The sequence below is a fragment of the Lepisosteus platostomus genome, chromosome 10 (genome assembly GCF_059453375.1).
Source record: "Lepisosteus platostomus isolate fLepPlt1 chromosome 10, fLepPlt1.hap1, whole genome shotgun sequence".
NCBI classification, from domain to species: domain Eukaryota; kingdom Metazoa; phylum Chordata; class Actinopteri; order Semionotiformes; family Lepisosteidae; genus Lepisosteus; species Lepisosteus platostomus.
In genome coordinates this window covers 41074444-41098552 of record NC_142620.1, presented here as the reverse complement: position 1 = coordinate 41098552, position 24109 = coordinate 41074444, and the positions used below count along the sequence as shown (strand labels likewise).

The 24109-nt window shown below is 36.5% G+C and overlaps 1 protein-coding gene across 1 annotated transcript; it reads left to right on the top strand.

Annotated features, from left to right (window-relative positions):
* Positions 1 to 1794: 1794 nt before the first annotated feature.
* On the top strand, positions 1795 to 20879 carry fgf16 (fibroblast growth factor 16). The gene is made up of 3 exons (XM_088649006.1): positions 1795 to 2924; positions 11429 to 11532; positions 18643 to 20879. The coding sequence occupies exons 1-3, from the start codon at positions 2654 to 2656 to the stop codon at positions 18886 to 18888; spliced, it is 621 nt and encodes a 206-aa protein (XP_088505132.1). The 5' UTR covers positions 1795 to 2653; the 3' UTR covers positions 18889 to 20879.
* The last annotated feature ends 3230 nt before the right edge of the window (positions 20880 to 24109 follow it).

The window sequence follows — 24109 nt, the reverse complement described above, 5'->3', positions numbered from 1 at the left end:
TCACCCCCTTGCATACTGTATCTTTACTAAGCAAAAAAACACACATTGAGTTATCATCATGTAAGTCTGTAACACTAGAAGATGGCTGTATTAATTGCTAAGGGAAATTAACCCAGAAAATAGAGTGAAGATAATATATTATCTTAATTTGACGATAGTGATAATATATTAATTTTCTTTTCCCAAGAATGCATCCTGCAATGTGTGTAGTTACACCAGTTTTCTATTCAATACTTAAGGCCTTTTCAGGATTTCTTGGCCTTTGTCTCGTATCAGTTTGCATATGAGAAAATTTGGCTTCCCCCAGTAGTCAGGTCAAAAAATAATTATTTATACTGCTGGCAGTCTTCTGAGGTCTAGTATAATTCATGTTGATGCTCATCAAAGCAGCAATAATCTTACAATAATTACTCATTGTCCTTTGCAAGAGAAAAAGGGATATGATACATTTAAAAAGGTTAGACGTGCTGTATACTTAGAAACCAGGAGGGAGTTTCTGAAGATTTGACAGAGAAACACAATAACAGATCTAATTGTTAAAACATGCAGAAGATGTAAGAAAACATTCTTCTTTCCTTTTATCCTACCACATTCGTTTGTCCATGATGTATTGCTATAATAATTGACTAATTAAATCATACCTTTCTACTGTTAGAAAAGAAACAACAAACAGTAATCCATTTTTACTTGCTTTATGCACATGATGTGACATGTTACATATTGAGAACTGAAACATTAGGGATATTCCCATAATCTGAAACTATTTATTATTGAAGATATTAGTTTTTTGATTGAGCAACTTTTTGGAACATTCTTCTGTGCAGCAATAGCAAATCGCAGATGTTGTTTTTATGTTTTTTACCTGTTACCCGACAAATTTGCATTGTCAACATTATTTTCATTAATAACAAGAGAAGCAATGTACAATAAATTAATCAGTCATTACCTGGTTGAGTGTAGGTCGATTATATATAGTTGTAATTCCTAGTAGTCTAGGACAATGTCAAATCACACTTTTTGTGACTTGTCATTAACTCGTGCTTGGTTAGTTCCAAGCAACAACTAATCATAGTCTAGGTCGGGCCATCACGTTGTAATACTGCAAGTTCAGAACTTACAGTATTGTATGTCGCTTACCCTGTAACCAAAAATGTTTCGCCTATGTATTGCAAAACAGAAGCAAGAAACGTGTTACATTTACCTTCAACAAAAGCTTCGCCGAAACCTAAATATTCACACACCAGTGTTCTGGAAAGGGGGACAATGGCGTCACCTAACGGACAATTGATATTTTCTCCAAACAACCACATATCATTTACGCGGCTTACAGTATGTTCATTCATTGCCTGTTTATCATATTTATTAGCAAAAGTTAAAAAGGTAGAAACTGATAGCATAATAAAGCAATGTTATCAACATAATCATCTACGCAAACTGCAACATTACTGTTGTGTTCCTATTATGTTTATTATTAATATTATTATTATTGTTGTTGTTGTTGTTGTTGTTGTTGTTGTTGGTATTGAAAAATTACTACTGTATATCGCATTGGCTGTTTTTAAGACTTCATGACTTTACCATAAACAACGATTTCTTGATTTTCTTTAGTGCTGGTCATTTTTAATTCATCATCAGCTCTTTCTTGTAGATATTTTAGCCCCATTCCAGGGACCTAACAGCTGCTTTAAAAGTATAGAACAACCACCGAGGGAAAAACCAAGGAAGCACCTGTTTCCAACCAGGAGGAGGAGAAAGCTTTTATTTAAACTTCAAACTCCGCAACTTCTCCAGTGGCTCGTATTGTGTACTAACAGCAAATAATTCCTATCTGCAGGACTGAGGACTAGCTCATTTTTGATTTGACACAGAACTGGCGAAGAAACTGCTGCTTCTCATTTCTTCCCAGGAAAAAAAAAGGCTGGACAGATGGTCTAGGGGGGTTCTGCGGATAGTTTTGAGTTATATTCAAGTCCTTGACATACTGTACTGTATCATAGGCATCCCAGCAATAGCAACTGAACATTTACAACCAGGTTCTTCCTGTACAGTATGCAAGCGAGATGAGCGTTTGAGAGCTGTTATTTTTGCCTTTTTTCAAACGAGTTCAATTTTTTATACTGTATGCATCCTAAAAAAAGTTGAAACTTGGTTAAAAGGTGCATTGCATTCACAATGTTAGTACGGTTTCATCAGTCGGTATCTCATGTTTGCCAAGAGCTGTTACACACCATTGGCTAGGTGCAATGTCCAGATTTCTTATGGAATTTGACTATAATCATAGAAATAATAACAGCGAAAGAGGGAGTGAAGCTACACTTTTCTTCAGTAAGCAAATAGATCTGCGTAAAGTAGGGATGCCAGCCAGGCGTGGCTTGTATTTGAATATCCAATATGTGAATGCTTGGGGAGTATGTATATAAAAGGCTCTTTCCATCTGATAAACAGACATTTCCACAGTGATGAATAGCAAGGGATGATAAATGAAAACAATATTATTGACAACCTGTTCATTGTAGGAAGCCAGAAGCCTTGCGTGAAGTGTTACGATTTGTAAAGCATCTATATGGGTTTGTATTACACCTTTCAGAGCAAACTTTAATATCTGAGTCGATTAAAGTTTTAATTGGACTTGCAACTCTTCCCACGGCGAGCGATGGCAGAAGTCGGCGGTTTTCTCGGGGCGCTCGATTTGGATTTACAAGGGTTTCCAGCCTTCGGGAATATTCCCCTGCCGGAGTCGCCTGTGGGTTTGAATGAGAGATTGGGACAGATTGAAGGGAGGTTACAAAGAGGCTCTCTTACGGATTTTGGACACCTGAAAGGTATTTTGCGGAGAAGGCAGCTCTACTGTAGGACTGGTTTCCATTTGGAGATATTTCCCAATGCCACCGTACATGGGACCAGACAGGACCACAGCAGATTTGGTAAGCAAGACAGAATAAATGTGTCTCACTTTGGAGCTTGTGATTCTTTGAGACCAAATACATTTCAGTATATACACTATATATGCTAAGAACTTCATCTTAAAATGTAATTAACTGTAAATTTGTATTTTTAAAAGACAAAAGAATTTACTTTTTATTAGTTGAGTTTAGGACTTGCTTTTAAAAACGTTACTAGATCTTCGTGCAGAAAGAAATCGGCGCAGTTTTTTTGCATTAAAACAGATTTTAAAGACATGCGATAAGCCTACTGTATGTAAAATAAAAGTACACCTGAAAAATGTTGGAGAAAAAAGCTTTAAATGTTTGGAAATTCTTTGTGGGTGAGAACCTACTTTAGAAATGCCCTAAATGACAGCAGTGAATCCAGTTAATTAACTACTAATTTAGATGACGTGGAATAAGGTAAGCACATTGTCGCGGGTAACTGTTATTTCAGTTTTCAAAGGGGTATTTACCCTGGCACGTCTGCTTCATTACCGCTGTTATTATTACTAGCCATTCTTGCCTGAACAATTCCGAGTTGCTTGATCTTCGGGGAACCCGGGTGTCTTTGCTCCACTGGAAGCAAGCGATCAGCAAGGGGTCTGTTTTTCTTTATGAACTGGTTCAAAGGATCCAGCCGCCACAGTTACACACACACACACACTACTAATTATACTATTAATATAAATCATCCCAAGGAACAGTTAGAATTAGAATTATAAACAAATGAGGTCAGGACGCAGAAATGTGCATTTTTGCTTTTCATGTTCGTGGTAATTCTGCAGGTGCAGCTTTTCTGAAAAAAAAAAGTGAAATATCTAAATTAAAAGCACTGTGGAATTCAAGGAAGTTTAATGCTTGGTCTTTAAGCCAAAACAAGCGCGTTAGTAGAGTTTGATTTTTATCATCACGAAATCCCAACAGAAATGTGTGCTTCATTTAGTAAGGGCAGGGTGCCTTACTAAAAAATATAAAACACGCGATTTAGCATTACATTTGCCAATTTATTCAGACTGAAATGTGCCGTCTTTTCACGGAAAATACACCTAAGTCATTTCTCTGTAGTTTATAAATCATGTCTATCTAAAGGGTGAAAAGGAATATTAAAAACAATACTACCCTTTGTCAATCAACTGAAGTGTTTCGGGCAACACTGATTAGAAACATACAAAACCTGACAGAATATTTTATGATTTGCGGTTTACGATGCATTCCTCATGCCAATAATACGCTTATATTTATGTGTTCACTAACTCAATATATTGTTCTTCTGTGGGCTTTCAAATGCTTTCATTACACTTTTTGTTTGACTTTTACATTCTAATGCCACATAATGAAAGAGTTTAGCAAACCTGTATGTCTTCCAAAAGTCTTTTGACATAAATGTAAAGGATTATATTTTTGCATAAAAGATTATACTGACAAACTGCTAATCCCATTAATTATTATACAAGAGGACTGTATTGACTAACTAGAGTTTGAACCCAATTAGGTTTGAGATTTAACCTTTCTGAGATCATGAATCAAGTCCATGTGTTAATTCCAGTGTAGTGTCTCAAGATATTAGTCTCAGTAAAGCATCAAACAATCATGGTGCATTAGGCTCTTTTGCAGATGCTCCTTAAACAGTGGCTGAGTACTGGAATTGAGTAGAGTCTTAAAAAACAGTCTTATCCCATGCAGGACAAAGGCAGTTGTGCCTTCAGTGTTGCAGCTGGTCAGCTGGAATTGCACTGTTTAAATTTTAATTGCTATGCATTTTCTAGTCTTGCTGCACACAGAAATGAGTGACAAACAGAGACAGTAGACTGGCCATTCTAATAAAATTAGTTTTTTAAGCCATACTTCAGTGTTTCATTTCTCGTGAGAACATCCCATTTATGTGGTTTATAAAAATTAGTTTTGGTGCATTGCACAAAGGATATTTCTGTATCTTATCTTTGCACTGACATATATTTAGCATATAACTCTAAGGTTACATCACTGTATGTACTGTATATTAATGTGAAATTAAAAATAAATGTAAAAAATAAATGGAGAATGTAGTGGCATTTGGATAAAGACCTGTCCATGGTCCTGTTTTTATCCTGTTACTTGTCACTTGTTTTCAAACTGTGCTAATTACTATTTGGTTACTACTTGCTACTAAATTTAAGTCCATTCTTTTTGTTAGTTGGAATTTTGTCATTTCTAAAATTGTTTTTAAACCTTTTATATCAGACTTGACAAAAGACATCTTTTCTGTAGTGGCTACCATCATGCTTACTTCATAGTGCTTGAAAGAGTTATGAACTCTATGGTGTGCTGAATATGGAGTAATGCGATGGAAAATGCAATGGCCTAGAAAGAATATACTTATCTGTATAGGTAAATTACCAAAGAAGAAATGGCCCAGTGCTAATATGATGATAGTATAAATGTTAGTATAGTGATGTATAATATAACAATGATAGTATCTTTTGAAGTATAACGTTCTGAAAGTGTTGCACGTTTCATCTGTTTTCAGTAGAAGGATTCTTAGAAGGATGTGATGAGCTGGGGACTTACCCACTAGGTACAAGATGCAAGGCAAGACTCCACCCTGGGCCTCCAACCTAGGAATAGGAAAGGATATACACAAATTGGGGTGCCCATTTGGAGACACCTGTTCATATCTACTGTAGCTACTGTATATAGCTCACCTTAAGACTGAAGAATTAAATCGGAGCAAACGTCCATGTGTACAGAACCTTCAAACACAGAAACACGGAAGGTGCTCTTCTTCAGTTGTGAGACAGCAGAACTAAGTGCTATGCTTTTGTGTCTCCATCTTTATAGTATAGTTACTCAGATAACAAATCGTAGCACAGGCGACAGTGTCAGTGTTCCATCTGTTGATTCTGCTGCAAATAAATCACATTCTTCAGCTAGACCATATTCTTTTCAGTGTTATTTTGTATGTCCTTTAAACTTATCTCTGCTCAATTGTCATGCCCAGAAATCACTGAACATCTACTCATTACAAAACATGGTGAACAACTTTTCACTTAACACAACTCATCATCCCCAAGGTAGAGTTTTCAGCTGTTTCCAATCACTGATCCCTGAGCTTGTTTAACTAACATTTCAGTCTTGCAGGTTTGAAAACTACTGTATATGCAAAATAGTGTGTTTATTTTCACCTGTTGCTGAACAAGATGTCTCAAAATATTATTTTCAATCTATAGTGTTAATAGTGTAGTTTACTAATTGCAACTACAAGCAACAAATGAAATTATCTAAGTATTTTTTAATTATGGTTAATAGTCAATCGGGTGACGAGACAGTGGCTGATAATTGGCTTTTAAACGGAGATACATTGTAAACACCAAACTTGTTTAACATTACTTCAATTTTACAGTTCAACTCAGGAGTCTGCAATGCTTGTCAGTTTCTTAAATCTTAGCCACCTTCTATTACTTAACTTGAAAAGGTTGATTACCAATAAGCCTTATATCTGTATTAACAGTAGTACCAGTAAATCAATATTACCATATTGTCAGTGACAACTGGATAGTTTGGAAATGTATCAACTTTCAGTACCCTTTGACATTGTTAATTGTTAGGATGTTGTTTGATTATATAGTAGCTTTTGGTCTGTGCACTTTCTACATTTAAGTCCCACATATTTTCTGAACATTGTGCATTCACTGTAAACTTCATATTATGAAACTAAACTAACTTCATATCTCGGGTGTACCTCAGGGCTCAGTTCTATGATGGTTCTAGGATTGCTTATTGGCCCTGGCTTATCTTATCCACTGACAGCTTTTTAATCTTTCACTATTATTCTCCTGACACACAGCTACATAGACTATCAGTTAAACGTCCTATACAGACTAAAACCTACATGAAGAAATTAAGATCTAGGCATTTCCAATTTGCTTTCTTAATTCATATAAAGCAGAAGTAACTGTATTTAGGATAGAATAGTGTTAGTGCTATTTTTTTTCATGAAGTATAAATATATATAATTGTTTAAATATTATATCTACCCAAGAGAACCCTTGGTTCTAGAGTTTGAACCGACAATTATATAGGCGTGTATCTACTGTATAAAATAAAGAAGACAGAGAAATGTTTGAAAATCAGCTCATTCATCAAACCTTGTTTCATTTTTGTGTTTTTATATGTTGCATTGAGAGTTATATTGTGCTTGATCTTTTGCCTAGATTTTAAGTCTAAAAATCATAGTTGTCTCAAATGTCATTGGCAGGTACAATCTAATATTTGGGTCACAGAACAGAACTCAGATTCTTAAAAAAAAAAATTACTATGTACTGAGTCTAGCACTTTTTTTGCTAGCACAGTTCTAGTTCATCTTATCTTTCCAAGTTCCTGACAGCTTCTACCCCCTCCTACACCTTGAATTAGGACTTCTAACTTTAGAACTTTTGGCTGTTCCCAGAGTGTGAAACAGTTAACACAGTGGGTGGTAAGTCTGCTGTTATCATGTTCCGTGCTAATGGAACTGCCTCCCAAACTACATCAGGGAGTCTGCATCTGTATCTATTTTAAAATCCCAGCTCAAGACTTATCTCTTTGACTTGGTATTTTCACTGCTGTAAAGCATCTTGAGAAAAACTCCTATCAGTAAATCTCACTCGGCATTGTATTTCAGACTTGAATTCCGATTTTTGAATTAAACACACCACGTGACCCATACCTCAAGTGAATTTTGTACTTTCTTGTCAAACATGTTTTTAAAAACAACAGAATGATGTCATTGCTAAAGTTTAATTTAATATTTATTTCAAAATTGTTTCAGTGTGTACCCTTTGACACAATACTTCTCTACTTTGGAGCTATAGTCCTTTTTATGCCTTTTATGTAATGTATTATCTGTAAAACTGTACAGATAAAATAAAACTAGGAAAGACGTGAATTAAAATGTAAAAATGAACAGTGATAGCTCAAAGTTATCTTCATATCTCTTCTGTATGTCTTAATCTTCTGAATGAAAAAAGCGGGCCTCTTTTGGCATTTGTAAAAAGGACTGCTAGTTTTCATTTTCTAGTAAAGAAAGTAGATAAGTATTTAAGATTATGAAGTTTCTTGTACATTACTTTGTAGACTTAGCTTCATTTATAGATGAAAACAACTTATCAATAGAAGACAAATTCTTCCCTGCATCTGGTTAGGCAGTGTATGTGTGTTTGTACTGTACATGTCTATAAGTTTAAGATGGAAAACTCCATACTTCAGATTACTCCTTGTCTATATCAGTGTTTGGAAGTTAAGGAAGACTGTTTTAGGTGAATTGGTTAGTGTTATGTCTTAGGAGTCTTTTGAAATAGACATGGCTTAGATTTCGTTTTAGTAGAAATGAACACTTCTTACTGATGACATAAAAAATCCCATTTATGATCCCAATCATAGACAAGATTGCCAGTCATTTTTTCACTCCTTTGTTTTAGAAATAGGACAAAGACAACACAATTGCAATACAGTTGCTGTGGATTTTATTCATTTAAGTGTGCCATTATTTAAATTACAAGACCGTACAGGAGTAAGCACTAAGCCAGTTTAGAAATTGTGTTGCCATCAGAGTAGCACAGTGGTAGTGATGTTTCACCATCACTTTCAAATTGACATTGAATTAAGAAAAACACTGTTTTGCAAAGTCTTTTTTGTCAGTGTTGGCATTCATGAACAGGGACACACAGTTAAACAATGTTTAAATTAGATAATTAACATGCAAGACATGCAGTTTCCAAGTGGATATCACAATATCATTAAAATAATAATAATAATGTTATAATAAATCATAAAAATTGTGTAATAATGATATGGCTACTACCTAGTGCAACCTAAATCATCACAGTGAAAAAACTGATCAAACAATTAGTTTACTCAATATAATGTCACAATGTTCTGAAACCCGAGCCTTGCTTTTAACTTCCTTCATTATTGAATACAGGTATATATGTAAAATAATCAGTGCATATGCTATTTCTTTACAAGGTACTCCAAGGTACTCCATTTTATTTATTTATACATATATAGTAGTCTTTTGGATGCTTTTTTAAGCTTAGCTCAGAGATGTATATATTTTTCTTGTTCATTTTGGTCTTGGTCCCCTTTACATCCTTTTTACTATTTATTTTTCATAATATTTTTAAATATAACCCATTAAATTATTAGGCCATTGCTTTATAGACCTAATTTTGCTAGCTATAGTTGTGTATTGCATTTCCACTGAGCTTCCAACAAAACATCACAACAAAGTAGGTGTTAATGTATCAACTCGTTCTCTCCTGATCCCCCATCTATTGTTTCTTAGTCTTCTTGTCTTACTGTGTCAGTTTTTCATTCTGCTGTGATGGAACTGTAAGACAAGGACATAAACTAGGTAACTAGTATTAAAGATATACCTAAAAAAATATTAGCTTGAGCAACTCAAGAGGCTCAATCAGCAAAGGCCTTCAATCACAGAATCAATAGCTGACTTTAAGCAGGAGTCCCCAGCCAGGATCTCAGCTTTTGACAAAATAGCAATTCCTGTGGCTCTGCAGGCGTTCAGTGATGTCAGCGAGCGTTTTGGCACTTCTCCATTCAACACTTATACCTCTGCAAGGCACCGTGAAGACTGCAATATGCAGATGAGGAGCATGTTTGCCAATTCTTATTTTACTCATGATTTACAACAGTTGCAGCTGTAAGTTTTAAACATTTGGCAATTCCATATTAGTTGGGCATAGAATAAAGCAAAATTGGTCATTTCTATTTAAAAATACAAGGAGGTAGACATTGGCCCTCATACCTTTGTTTCCCAGTCCACTATCTGTTTGATGACACAACATCAGATTTAGCTTCTGTACTCACAGTTGGACATTCCCAATATTTATGAGGGAAACTAATGTCTCCCATGGTACTGAACTTTGCCGTTTTCCAGGCATTCTTATTTCATTGCATAGTAAAGGTTTCATAAGGATGCTGTAAGATTTTGGCCTATAGCACCTTCCTATATTTTTAGTGTCAATGCAGTCTTTTTCAGATTCCTAAAAATATGGGATTTTGAGAATTTTGAATTCACAGGTCAAGAAAAAAGGTCATACACCTTTAACGACATTACAGGGTTTTAACTTATTAATTGCATTGAGTAATTAAAAAGAAATTCTAAATATGGTCCCTTGATGAATCGTGATGTTTGATTGTGAGTGAGTTTTGCTTAAAACCTTAAATTCTGAATTCTAACGTAAAACTTACCTCAAAAGTCAAAAAGAAATTAAAAAGTGTAACATGTTTCATGAAACTCAGCTAAAGTGGTGTGTTAAAGGTTCCATGTCCTAATTTGTCATGGAATAACACCCCTTCTTAGAAATTTAAGTTCTTTGGAAATGTTTCCCATTTATCTATTACAGTATCAACCAAGGATTCCAAATTCGGGCAGCACAGGTGCACAATGGTTATCGTTGCTGCATTGCAGTACTGGGGCCCTGGGTTCAATTCCAGACCTTGGGTACTATCTGTATGGAGTTTGTATATTCTCCCCATGTTTGTGTGGTTTTTCACCAGGTGCTCCAGTTTACTCCCATAGTTCAAAGACGTACTGGTAAGTTAATTGGCTTCTGGGAAGTTTGGCCCTAGTGTAAGCATTTGTTTTTGTGTCTGTGTGTACCCTGCAATGAACTGGCATCCCATCCAGGATGTATCCTGCCTTGCTCCATTTGCTTGCTGGGATAGGCTCTGGCTCCACAACCCTGGAGTGGTTAAAAGGATGGATGGATTACTGATTTGCAGTTAGTGTTTATGCATCTCAGCATTCACATGAAGGGTTATGTAGTGTAGTCTTGGCAGCAGAGATCTTTGTTACATAAGAAGGGTTACATACTGTATGAAAAGAGGCCATTTGACCTATAATGCTTCGTTTTTTGCCATTTTTTTATCTAGGAATCTTATCTAGCTGTTGTATAAAGGATACTAGAGAAACAGCTTCAGCAAAGTTGCTTCTTGATTGGAGTCTGGAATGCATTCACACCTACAGTAGTTCTTACTGATGTCCTTGGATAATAGTTACACTGTTGGTCCTGAAGCAGATCTCTAGTTCGACTTTGTCAGTACCTTTCAGAATTTTGAAGTTGTATGAAGTGTCCCAATAATCTTTCTTTTTTGATACCAAAGCAGTTCAGTTGCTATAATTTAAATGATTCTAATGTACAATGCCCTTAGTGAAATGTGTCAATCCGATCTGCACACAGAATTCTGTGAAATTAGGTCTTACTAATGCATTGTATAATTTCATCATGCGTTCATGAGATAATTCTATACTTTTCACATTTTGACTTGTTCTTATTCGGTCAAAAGTTTATAACCCTTTGCACTTGCAAAGATTTGTCATGAATTTACTATTTAAAAATGACAAAAAATAGCAAATCATTTTGGACATGTTTAGTTACCAATTCATGAACTACAGTAGTAAACCTACTGTATTTTATGGAGCATCATGATCCGAGTATGAATATAGTTCTGTTTTCTCTTAGGGATCCTGGAATTCATTAGCCTGGCTGTTGGTTTGGTCAGTATCCGTGGTGTTGATGCTGGACTTTACCTTGGAATGAATGAGAGGGGCGAGCTCTATGGGTCGGTAAGTTTGATACATTGCATGAACCGTATGTAGGAGGGGTTCTGCGGAGAACTGCATAGGTAATGTCTGACAACAATTCATTGCAGTTTAGGAATTTTCATGTTATGGTTTAAATTCCAGATTGGAAAAGGAGTGTGACTGACTCACTTCAAACTGAAAATTTACAGCTTCAGTGATGCCATACTTTATATCACACTGAATACAGGAGTGACACTCTCAATAAAATAGTATCATACATTGTGCTTGGCCCATGTTGATTCTGCCTTTTAAGTGATGTCTATTTTTCTTTCTACAGTTAATTACGATCTCTTATTTCGTAAGCTGCTTTCCAAATGTGACAATGCCAGAACATATACCACCATAATCACAACGTGTGTTACCTTAGTTCTCTCACATTTTAAGTGGTCTTTCACCTTTTGAACCCTCCTCAGAAACCCTGTTTCACGCGTTCATCTCTCAGTGAAGTCTACACAGTCACCTTCCTTGCTGTTTTTTTACTTCAACATACAAAAGCACTGGTGTATGTTAAACAAACCCCAGTTACACCCAGCTTCTTAATCAGTTGAAACTAGAAAATTTAACTTAATTACATCCATGCCACCTATTAGCAACATCTACTGAAATTGTCACAGACTCTTGAGCATTTACCCTGGCTTTACTCACCCCACAACTACTTCACAAATGTCACTTCAACAACTTCCAAATTCATCACCAGCATTAGCAACCCTCAGATTCCCCCCACCCCAAACACTACGTTTTTCAGCTGATCCTGTTTGGCAAGAAACACTGCTCCCTGACACAGTAGCAGCTAGTTTGTTTTCACTCTAATCACACACTCAGACCATCTGTCTGCCCACAGATACAGTATTAAGACACAGGGAACAGTTAGGTTTCAACCTATGTCATTTAGACTTCTGTCTCTTCCCTTGGAGAAAAGATTGCACTGCAAAAGTGACAGGCAATGCCTAGCCTATCATCTGTAAACCCTGATTCAGATAGCCCATCCTGTTCCTTTGGAGTGCACTTAAGCTTATTTCAGCCTGCCAAAAAGTACCCAAACAAATGTCACCTGTCCAGCTCATGTGATGCAACTTAGTACAAACCTAAACTGTTTTTTCTTTCTGACCCATACAGACCTGTAAACTGGCTCAGTCCATTAATGAGAAGAATTCTTACCATAGTCTCAGGTCTGTTGTTCTTATAAGCCTCTTAATACTGTAAGTCCAAAGAAGTGACTAAATCCACCCAGAGCCTATCCTGTCAAGCTTGCTTCCATTATGGAAATTCACTCCCTCAGTGCTAATTACTGAATCAAACCAGGTGTGCCTCATTACAGAGGTTTTTCCATTAATAGTGGCTTTCTCACAAGTCACCTCTCACTGTGCGAACACACACCACGTAGTGAGCAATGGTGTGGTGTGTCTTGTTCCTCTGATATGCCCCACAATAACTCACCAGTAAAACATAACAGGTGCTTTAGCTTTTCTGATTTTGTGATACAATGGGCCATTCTTAGATTTTTAATGGCTTCCACTAGGTGACAACAAGGATCCATAACACTTATTGCAGCTTTTTTGGTCTGAGTGATGTACAAGAACACAGCAGAGAGCTCTCCTTACTACTCTTCCTGACCCCAAAGCATTCCATGAAAGACAGATTTGGAACAGGAACTGAGGTGGATTCCTACATTTTACTGCAAAAATAAATGTGAAATTAAATGTCTTTAAAGTTCTTCTTATTTACTTGTTATATCCAATGTTGCATTTGTACAGTCTCTGTTCTCTAATCCAAATTCTTAATGATTTATAGATATGTAAACTGATTAGTGGGAGTGTGAGGGAGAGTGTTTGAATGGCACTCAGACAATGCAAACCACAGCAGTAACATCATTGGGGTTTCTCAGTGTCAGTTGATCCCTGAGATGTGCATTCCTGAAACATTTAGAACTGTACCAAGAACACTGTTTTCCATGAAAACACACCCATGAGTTATTTTTTCCCATAGTGTCCATAATTTATTTTATTTCCATAACGGATTTATTTTCAAAGTTCACTTTCGTGTCTTTGCTAAAAACAGAAATAATGCAGTACATACAGCATTTACAGGAGGCATGCTTTTCGTCTTGCCGTATTTTCATAAAGCAAACACATCGCAGGTCTTTGTCAGTTCAGCGGCTGTTTTGGGGGAAAGAATTACATAAGCAGGAATGAATTTGTAATAATCAAACCAATACCTCATATTGATTGCAAAAAAATAAGAAACATCCATTAAATAAACACGAACGTTGCTTTCTTAAACTTGAAGAGCAATCAATATTCTCTTTAACATGAGGAAAAGAGCAATCATGTTCTAAAGAAACCACCAGCACTGCCATAAATCACACAAAAGCAGCCTGTAATTAGTTTTTTTAAGTGTGAAATTATTGTGTTCATGTCTGACAAGTTGGCACCAGTTCAGGTTCTTTTCAGCATCAGTTGTTAAGTGGCAGTGTGAGGTGCTCTGCTCAATGTGTCAGAAGAAAGTGAAAACAAGAAAGGCCCCAGCAAACCTGAGCGTCATATTTCTGCTGAAGTCTTTAGCCTTCTGCTCATCTCTGTTTTTACAGCAGTATAAAAATTATCACAAGTTTTGGATCTCAGATCTAAAGAATCCACCAAACACTTACTGCATCACCTCATCTATTTGGTTTCACAGTAAGTTTTTCCACAGTGTTTAGTTTTGAAATAGTTCTTGCAGCCACCCCCTTGAATCAGCTTTTAGGGGTTATAATATGGGACTATTACTTGCTCTGTGTCTGTGGCAGACATCTTTTTTTTATTACTCTGAAATAATGTGTATAACGAATCCGTCCATGAAGATACAGTAGTGTGGAATATATAAAAATATGAACTGACTACTATAACACTAAAAGAAATTTGAATTTGTGATTTTAGTGAGACAACATCATTACATAAACCAGCCAGATAAGATATCTGTGGTTTTAGTGGCCATAAAATACTACAATGGTAGAAGCTTTTACCATTTCCCATGGCATTTATATTTTAAATCTTGACATCTCACCTGCCGAAGCCAGCATTAATAGTACATATTGTCCCATAAAACATGAGTTCAGAGTTACAGAAAACATTTTGAAGGTCATTTTTTTCATGGTGGCTGTTGTTTTGAGTCACCTTTTACTGTGTCATCGTAAAGAACATAATCTAAATGATAATGCAAAAAAGGAAGAGTAATATAGTGTGGGGTTATTTCAGGTATCTATTAAAAGCCAGTTGTGATTACATTTTCCCTTCTATTGTGATGTTCTTGTGAAACCCACCAGACAGTCAAACATAATTTCAATTTCACCTCCAAGAAATTGTCACTCAAGAAATAATAGTGAGACGTTACCTCTTTGCCACACTGTTTGTTCTTTTTCATTATGTAAATTGATAAGTCACACCACAAAAGGGAATACAACATACCTTTCCTGTTTTAAGGAGAGCCCATACTTTATATGAAAAAGTTGGGGGATAGTGCAAAGCAAGAAGAAATATGTTCATACGATTGGGTCTTTTGGCAATGCAGTGAAAGGGCATTCGAATTTAAGTTGAAAGGGCAAGAAAGCCAATGATAAATAAAACGTTCTAGTTAAACACAAATGAAGCAAAAATTCATTTTTCGTTCCATTACACATACAGTACACCTAAAATCAAGGCTCAACTGGACTGGTGAAGATGCCTGATTTGAGAGCCTGATTTGAGACTCTCATGATCTTGACATCCAGAGTTAAAGTCTGGGATATGTCACTACCAGAATGTGATGGGGATTCCTTTGGCAGTGAGACACAGTTGGCTCAGTTCTACCAGCGATATGGTTAGGAAAAATTTTCCAGATCTTTCTTTGTTCCTGTGACCTCAGGCTGCCTGTAGTGATGTCAGTGAGGAGATGTTGCTCCTATAAAGGGTGCTGAAGCTCTTGTCAATCACAGTCGATCCCGAGGTGGGTCATTAGATGAAAGGCTTGATGACTGAGTGGGTTAAAGGAACCTGCCTGTGCTTCCTCATTGTTCCTGTACAGGGGGTGTTGCTCTGGACTAAGATTTAAAGACACAATGATTAAAAACTGGGTGGGTATAGCATAGAAAATAGTTCACTAGTTTGGTCAAATTCTAATGAACTCAACAAGATGCATACAGAGGAACAGAAGATTTAATATTTTAATGTTTGGAATTAACTTGCCTGGATAAGGAATAGAAAGCAGAAAAAAGTATGTACTCCCCAAGATGAATGGCAGGGGGAGTTCAGAAAGGAACAGCATGCAATATCACAGAAATAAATGCTCATTTTTATACCTTTGTACAGGATTCTTGATTTGGTTAAGATACAGACTCATTTCATCACCAGCACTGTCGCTATCAAATGGTGTAAAACTAGAACACACATCTCTCAAACCCCCCAGATAAGTTTATTTCCCAGACATGTAAAAAGCAAGTTTTACTCTGCAAGTAGTTAAGAAAGGGATGTGCACTTAACATTATGGAGAATGATGCTTATGCAAGGTTTACTTTCTAAGGTTTTTAATTCTGAGAAACAAAACATGCTCTCCATTGTCTGAAAGTGGCTTTAAAATAATAACGGTGTAAATCAAGTAGAAGACAAGAGTGGTATGGAAAAGAAAATGAACTGATTATTTTTGGAAAATAGTTTTGGAAAACTGGCAGGACTTTGAAGCCAGTTTTATACTGAAATCATAGCTGAAAGTTGTGCTGACCATGGTGTGGTATTTGACACAGGACCACTGCACACAAATGGCTCTGTTATACAGTAAAGTTAGAGTTCAAATAATTATGTATACCTTGTTGCATAATGGTGAAATTTACTGTGACTCCAATATGTCTGACCAGGTCAAACACATGGTTGCTCTCACACTCTTCTTTCCTTCATTGATGGTGTCTAGACTTGGTCAGCTTCAATCCATTCAGTAAGATGTGACTGACTGTCTTTTTCACAACTGAAGGCAGCTTGCACCTAATTAAAAGCGATCATATGTTTTTGTCAAAATACTAAAAAAGAAAAGGGATTAATAAATGTGGTTTAAAACGCATCAAAAATCGCTGTTCAAATAATAATTTGTAACCACACTACATACCAGATAATCAAAGTTCAGACAAAGGACCAGTAGTTAATCTGATGCTCTGTTATAGGATTAACTCTAAATTGTTATGAGAAACATTGTAAAGGTCTAAGAGTTTATTTTTTCTATCTTGAGCTTGCTCAGTATTTTCTGTCATTTTTTCTGATGTTTTTAGTGTGCTAGGATTGTCCCCTTTGTGCTGCTCATTGTCAAACAAGTAATTACTTTGAACATTGCATTGCTGGACAGAAAATGTGTTCTTGTCAGGTGGCCTGAGCAAAGATGATGGAACATCATTTCAGTTTTAGACACTCTGTAGCAAAGGCCCAAGCCCTGTGATAGCAAGAGGTGTCATAGTCAGGGAATGATGCTGGCATAAAGGTCAGAACATGAAGAATGCAGCATCCCTTAATCCACCATCACTAGATTCCAGCAGTTCCACCAACTGATAGAAACCTCAGAGACAGTCGGTGATGCAGAAGCAATTACTAACCAGCAACAATCTGAGGAATCCAATCTGCATATTATCAGCAATGGCTTTCAACATAGCTGGTCTGGGCTTCACTGAAGGAATATAAAGCTAATTGCAGTCATCAGACTGTTCCAATTTGCCAAGTTGGCGCCCACGCAGTGACAATCACAGCTCAAAATCCCTGGATGTAAGATTGTAGTTGATGATGTATGCACTATAGCAGAAGAATCATAATGCTTATAACAGGTTTGCAGATTTTCCCTCCAGCATTACTCTAAATGGAAAGGATCTGACCCTAATTGCCTATTTTCCTATTTTTTTGCTAGTTTTATTTCAAGTTTTGGTGTTCACAAAAATAAAAAAATACGTTGCTTTCAAGTACAAAACTTTGAAAATTACAGCGTCAATTCACCTTAACCATTTACATGCCAGTATTAGGTATAATATTCAGAATAGCCAATAGAGCTCAAGTCATGTGATGTAGAGGCTGTTTCTAAGGCATTAAGGTACTACAGAGTAGTTTGGTTTCACAGATTACTTTGCTTGCACTGCTGCTAAACTCCTTCAAGAATGAACAGTCAAGGAAATACATTTTTACTAACAATATAATGCTGGCATAGGTGATGGATAGTTACATGTTCACACCATAACACTGATTAAAAACCTGAAGATCATTTAGAATGTTAACTAAAAACAAGAGGTCAGACAGTAGAGGGTCTCTTTGGAATTAACATTAAGCAAAACAATACTACCTGTACTTGCAGGAATCCTGACTGACTGAGTGCAGGTCGGTTTGGGTATAGAAATGTAAAAGGATTTTAAGACAGTTCCTGACATTAAAAAAAAACTGCAAAAGGCTTTGCTGCAGTCTTCCTTTCTTAGTGCAAAATCTAACCCATGTTTCTACTAATAAGGACAAGGCATAAAAATGATACTGCATTTAATTGTGCACTTAAGTAAATGTTCTGTATGTAGACAAGATAGAAAGACAGTATTAAGGCAAGAAAACTGTGTTTATATGGACAGTTTTTTATTTCTTTTCACAATAAGAAAAGATTCAATGTTCAACTACAAATAAAGTAAAATTAAGAATTGGAAAAATTACTATGTATAGAAAGGTGACAAGTTAGAAAGAGACTGGATGATGTGAGAGCCAGGTGTAGACAGAGCACAGACAGTGCATTCCTTAGATGAGGAATGAGATCTGAAACGTCTTGGTGCCACAATAAATGGTATTGTTTTAAAATATTTAAGCACATAGAATATTCTGTACTTTTGACTCATATTCATCTGTTCATCACAAATCTGAAATTCTTGAGTATACAGCAAGAATAGCAATTTTGACTTCACTGTCCAAATACTTATGGTAGACGCTGTACTGTATATAACATTTCCTACTGTACATATGTAGTAGCATTGCAGGAAAGCAAGAAGGGTCTTTATTGTTTAACACCTCTTGCTCCCTGCCTAGGTTAGGGACTTTTCTAAAATAATTTTCTAACCTTGATCCTGTCTATCTCTTGCAGAAGAAGTTGACAGCAGAATGCGTGTTCAGGGAGCAGTTTGAAGAGAATTGGTACAACACATATGCTTCAACACTCTACAAGCACTCAGACACAGGGAGGTATTATTACGTTGCCTTAAACAAAGATGGCTCACCAAGAGAAGGAAACAGGACTAAGAGACATCAGAAGCTAACTCATTTTCTGCCAAGGCCAGTGGAGATTGAGAAGATACCCTTGGCTTACAGGGACCTGTTTCAATATAGGTGACAGGATTCCTCACACGGTGTGGAAGGGGCATGTTTTGAGAAAACCGTGGAAGGGGAAGGTTTGAAGATCTCTGTCCCTCATCTAGTTGTGTGTTTTGTATTTGTTTCTCCGTTATCAAAATGCATAATCATTAGTATGCACTACAAAGGTTATGAATATAAATGTGTGTTCCTGGATTTATTCATTTCAATTTCCTGTTACAAACTGCACTTCATAGTTAAGAAACTATTAATATTAATGCCAATAGTTGTCAAACAAATGTCTGCATTTGTTTTAGAGCAACTTGGCAGCTCATGTAACTTCATGTGAATATTTGAATCTTGCTCAGTCTTAAGGTGATCTCTCCCAGGTGTTATACTTTTTTCCTGAAGAACATCTCAAAAATATGAAAAACCAAGATACTTTAATACCACATCAGATTGTTCCAGTTAGACATTTAAATGGTACAGTGTCAGATGACTTGATCCTAGATCAGGTGACTAACTTCTCAAGGCTGAAATCCATCTAAATTCTGCTTTCTTTATCTCTGTGTAGCAATTTTACAAACTTAGTTTGTAAAGACTGCTTTTAGTCCCTCATTTATAAGTGCCTTACAAACATAGCCAAGGAAAGATCTGTGGAAGAATAAAACACTTGCAAATATAACGCCAGAAAGGATGAAAAGATAAGCACCTCTTGGTACTGTACAGCTGGGAGATATCATAGCTGACTGCCGAGTCTGCTGTTCTCAATCTAGCCCCTATGGTGTGGTTTTCCTTGTATCAAACAAAGAGTTTTAAGTGGCTTTTGAGGTAGACTTAAAGTGGTAATCTAGGGTCTGATAGAAAAATGGTCTTTAAACCCCTATATGAATGGTCCATCCAGGTTGGTCTTGTGGTAAATTACTAAGCCTCTAACAGGCACATTGTAACTGCTAGATGTGTAGCCATTCTGATGACACATAGATTATTGTCAGTGCAGCCCGTCTAGTAGATTTCATAAAACTGAAATACAGTATAACAGTGTACTGCTGACACACTGTAGGAAGCCTCTACCAAGTCTGAAAGACAGCAGTGGCTAGTCAAACACTTCCAGTACAGAATTCTATTCCCATAAATGGTGTTTACTTTCTAACAAATGCTTATCAGAATCAATTGAATATTTAAGAAACTGCAAGAACCATGGGCCAGATTAAGTCAAAATGTCAACCCACCTGCTAGTCACAAAGTCTAATCCACTATACTTGGGCAGGAGTCCATTAGTTAAATACAAGAGCCTCTGACAAACAGAAACCTGCCATCAAGTAATGTGTTTAATATGTACAATTGGCAGGAGGGTCCTGATAAAGACATAGATGGGGCCTATGCAATAGACTACAGAAACCTACAGTATGTTAGCAAATGATGGCTAGATGCCATCATTGATAACACAGATGGAATACACCTGGTGTCTGGCAATTGAAGTAACGCGTTTGAATAAACTAATAAAAATGACAGAGGACAAGAAAAAGGAGTTCCCCAAACCCAACTTGGGTATTTCCCAGATCAGTTTTCCCAAAAGGGAGTCTTTCTTGCTAGAACTGGAAAACCTCCAGTACAAATCATTGGAAGACAAGCACCCATCTTTCTGACAATTAACAAAATACACTTAAAAGAAAAGCTGCTGCAATTAAGCTTCAGGCTGTTTCAGCTTTTTCAGACACAAAAAGCTATTGTTTTCCCTGCTGAGAGCAGTCAATAAGTATGTTATGTTGGCTTTTGAACTGAGAATGACTTGTAATGTTCCAGGTGTGGGGAACATTATTAAATTGTGAGCAAAGGTGGTGTATGTTTTGGATAAAACTATTTATGAGATGTACATTATATTTATTTTCTATATATTTATTTATTGAAAAGAAATTTATTTTGTAATGAACTTGAAAATTCAACAAAATGTATTCTACTGAAAGGATTAGATCTAAAAATAGTAATAAAAATGAATGAACGACAATAAAATTGTCCTGAAATCTGGAACTCTGTGACTGAAAATGTCTTTTACCGACATTTTATCTCACCAACATCAACATATTTTCTCTTTCACGTCTCTTCATAATAAAACCAACAAGAAAGTACTCATCATGAAAACATGGTGTCGATCCATATGACTATCACTGAGAAATACCTAGTCTCAAACAGATACCTCATGCGGCATGCCACACTCTTATATGCGCTGAGCACTTGACTTCTGTTAACAACACCTGTGCTCAATAAACTCAGGAAAAGTCTACAATTGGCCAAAATGTATTTTTTCTGATAAGCTCTATACTAAATATATGTATGAACATTTAAGTTGATAATTTGTGATAAATCTCATATTCCTAATGAGCACATCATGACAGTTTGGCCTTTTCAGTAAGGTTTTTCCTGTAGCTACTTTACTTACAAAGCCTTATGATGGGAATTGTTATATCACGTCTTTATTACTAGCGTACAAGGGGCTCTTAATGGCCTGTTCTAAATTTTGCCATTTAAGTTATGACTACCTAATAATACAACGAGCAGAAATCATTGAAAACTTAACTATATTTCTTGAAGGGGTATTGGGCTTTGCAAGATTAAGATGGCTAAATGACAAAGTTGGACAAATTGAGTACAGTGTAAATCAATAACATTAAAAACAAACTACAAGATATATAAAGAGCAAACACTAAAATTCTCAGGCTTACAGAAACTCCCAGTTTTTCCACTTGTGTTTGAAATCCAAAACAATGCAAAATTGCTTTCATTCTGATCTATCTCTCAGGAGACCTGGAAACTCAAACATGATCTTGAATCATCTACAGTATGAGACAGCTTTTCTGTAACTTGTAGAGAAATAAATCACGCTATTGTGCCAATATTAAAAGAGACGCTTCTAGGCCTGAGGTGAATGTTTTTTTTAGAAAAAAAATGTCTGCTTAAAAAATACAGAGTACAAAAAAGCAGCCCTGTTTGTATATGGGAGATGGGATTTCAGAGATATTTCCCCATTTGCTTTGTCAACTCTCTGGCCAGTCTTGTGGTACTTTATATTCTTTATTTGCAACAATCCATCGAAAACCCATCCATCCATTTTCCAACCCCTTCAGCCAGTTCTGGGCCTCTGGGGAACCAGAGTCTATCCTGGCAAGCAGTGGGCGCAAGGCAAGATACAACCTGGATGGGACGTCATTCTGTCGCAGGGCACACACAAGCACGTACTCACACACCAGGGCCGGTTTTCCCAGAAGACAATTAATCTACTGTACCAGTATGTTTGGACTGTGGGAGGAAACCAGAACACCCAAAGAAAACCCACATAAACGTAGAAACTCCATGCAATTGACACCCAAGATCTGGAATTGAAACAGAGCTGCAATACTAACCAGTGCAACATCGTGCCTCCCCCATTGAAAGCCCTTTAGATTTAAAACATTCAAACAGTACGTTTGGATTTAGGAGAACTGATGAGCCTCATTTGCCGTTATCCAATGCTTTGTTAGAAATCTAAATTGCTCAGCTTCTTGTCTTGCAAAGATGCAACACCTCTTAACTTGTTTCCCATTTTGACCTCTTTATGTAATTTTGGAAGGTTTCCAAAATGAACATTATAACATTTTAAGTTTGCCTTCCAAAGCCTAAAAAGTATATTCAGAAACCATATGTATGCCAGAATCACTGGGAGCCATGGCCATCACTGGCAATAGTAAGACTGTGGATTTGGCCTACAGATGGTAATCTCAGAACTGTGATGGGATGGGATTAACATTTCAACATCTGCAATAGCTGTAATGTTTCTTCTTGGCACATTTTTGTAAGCTGCAAATGCAAGCTCCCCTGGGAAGGAAATGGAAAAGCAAAAGAGAAAAAAGGAAAAAAAAACATACTGGCAGCCGGAGAAATGAAAACAATTCTGAAAAAAAAACTGCAGATGGAAGATTGAGGGAAAGGGGTGTTGAGATAGAAGCAAATGGTGTGAAAAATGAAACGGTTCCACAAGGAATTCATCTGGCCATTGCACACTCCTGATTACTTAAAGATTTGTAAGGAACCCATTTTCAGTTTTTCATATAGGTTATTGTGTGAGGACGCAGTAGACATGAACAAAATGTCTGTTTACAGTTCACACTAAACGGTACTGGTGGGGGGAAAAGGCGATTGGGAATGGCTTTTAAAAGACAATGCAAGGAGCTATTTCATTTTAAACTACCTGTATGGCAAAAAACCCACCTGAGTATTCCTGAATATAAACATAGGAACACAAAGGAAGATGAGAAAGATTAAAAAGTATGAAGTGTATTAAAAAGAAAAAATGTTTTTGTCTGTGATGAAGTTCTGAAGGTATGGAGGGAACTACAAGCAAGTGTGGCTCCTCTAATTACCCACAGGGACGACCCTGGGTTGACAGGCAATGAAAGTCAATTGTTTTGCTGGAGTGCATATTGGGAATGCTCTGAAGTTCTCTGGAAAAGAAATATGGAGAATTTGGTCATCAAGAGACAGATCCCACAGGATTTACAGGTCTCTTTACTTTTTCATCCTCTAAAGATCTGGGGGAAAATGGTAACTGTGACTCATGTAAGGTACAAAATTAAAGTAATCAAGGCTACCATCATGGCGGTATCAAGAATGGGGTCTGAGCATCTGTGCTCTGGATTAGAATTTGACTGCTGGCGTGCTGCAGTATGAAATTGCGATCATCATTAGGATGTGCTAGAAGAAATGTAAATTAAATGATACCAAGTTCCCAATCCCAAAGGTCTTTGAGAATGACCAGGCTCCATATCAATTGCTCTCCCTGCTGAAGAAATTTCCACACAATGGAAAACCAAAATTGAAAAACTTTTCAAATTAAACCTCATTTCCTGAAAAGTGCAAATCTCCTACAGGCAGCACTTCACAGCATGATGTTAGGAAAAATTAAGGAAGAGAGGAAATTCTCTGAATTTTGCCATGATATAGTCATAGTTACTGAATTGTATATTCTGGTAATTGGATTTCGCAAAGAACATTGCAGTATCAAAGTGACTTTTCATGAAGTGGCATACATATACATTGATTCCTTTTATCTGAGCTATTCACTTTTTCTGTAATATTTTTATAAAATTGTAAACATGTAAAAATAGTCTGTTTCATCAAATAATCACTTTAAAAAGCCTGAGAATCAGTGATAGGATGAATGGAATACTGCCAAAGAGATAAAAAATTCTTCAACACTAGTACCCCTCTAACTCAGACCTTAGTGT

Excerpts from the sequence above, each read along its gene's own strand:
- fgf16 (XM_088649006.1), top strand. The coding sequence starts at position 2,654 with ATGGCAGAAGTCGGCGGTTTTCTCGGGGCGCTCGATTTGGATTTACAA. Across the intron at positions 2,925-11,428 it reads ACAGGACCACAGCAGATTTG|GGATCCTGGAATTCATTAGC; the intron begins GTAAGCAAGACA and ends GTTTTCTCTTAG. Across the intron at positions 11,533-18,642 it reads GGGGCGAGCTCTATGGGTCG|AAGAAGTTGACAGCAGAATG; the intron begins GTAAGTTTGATA and ends TATCTCTTGCAG.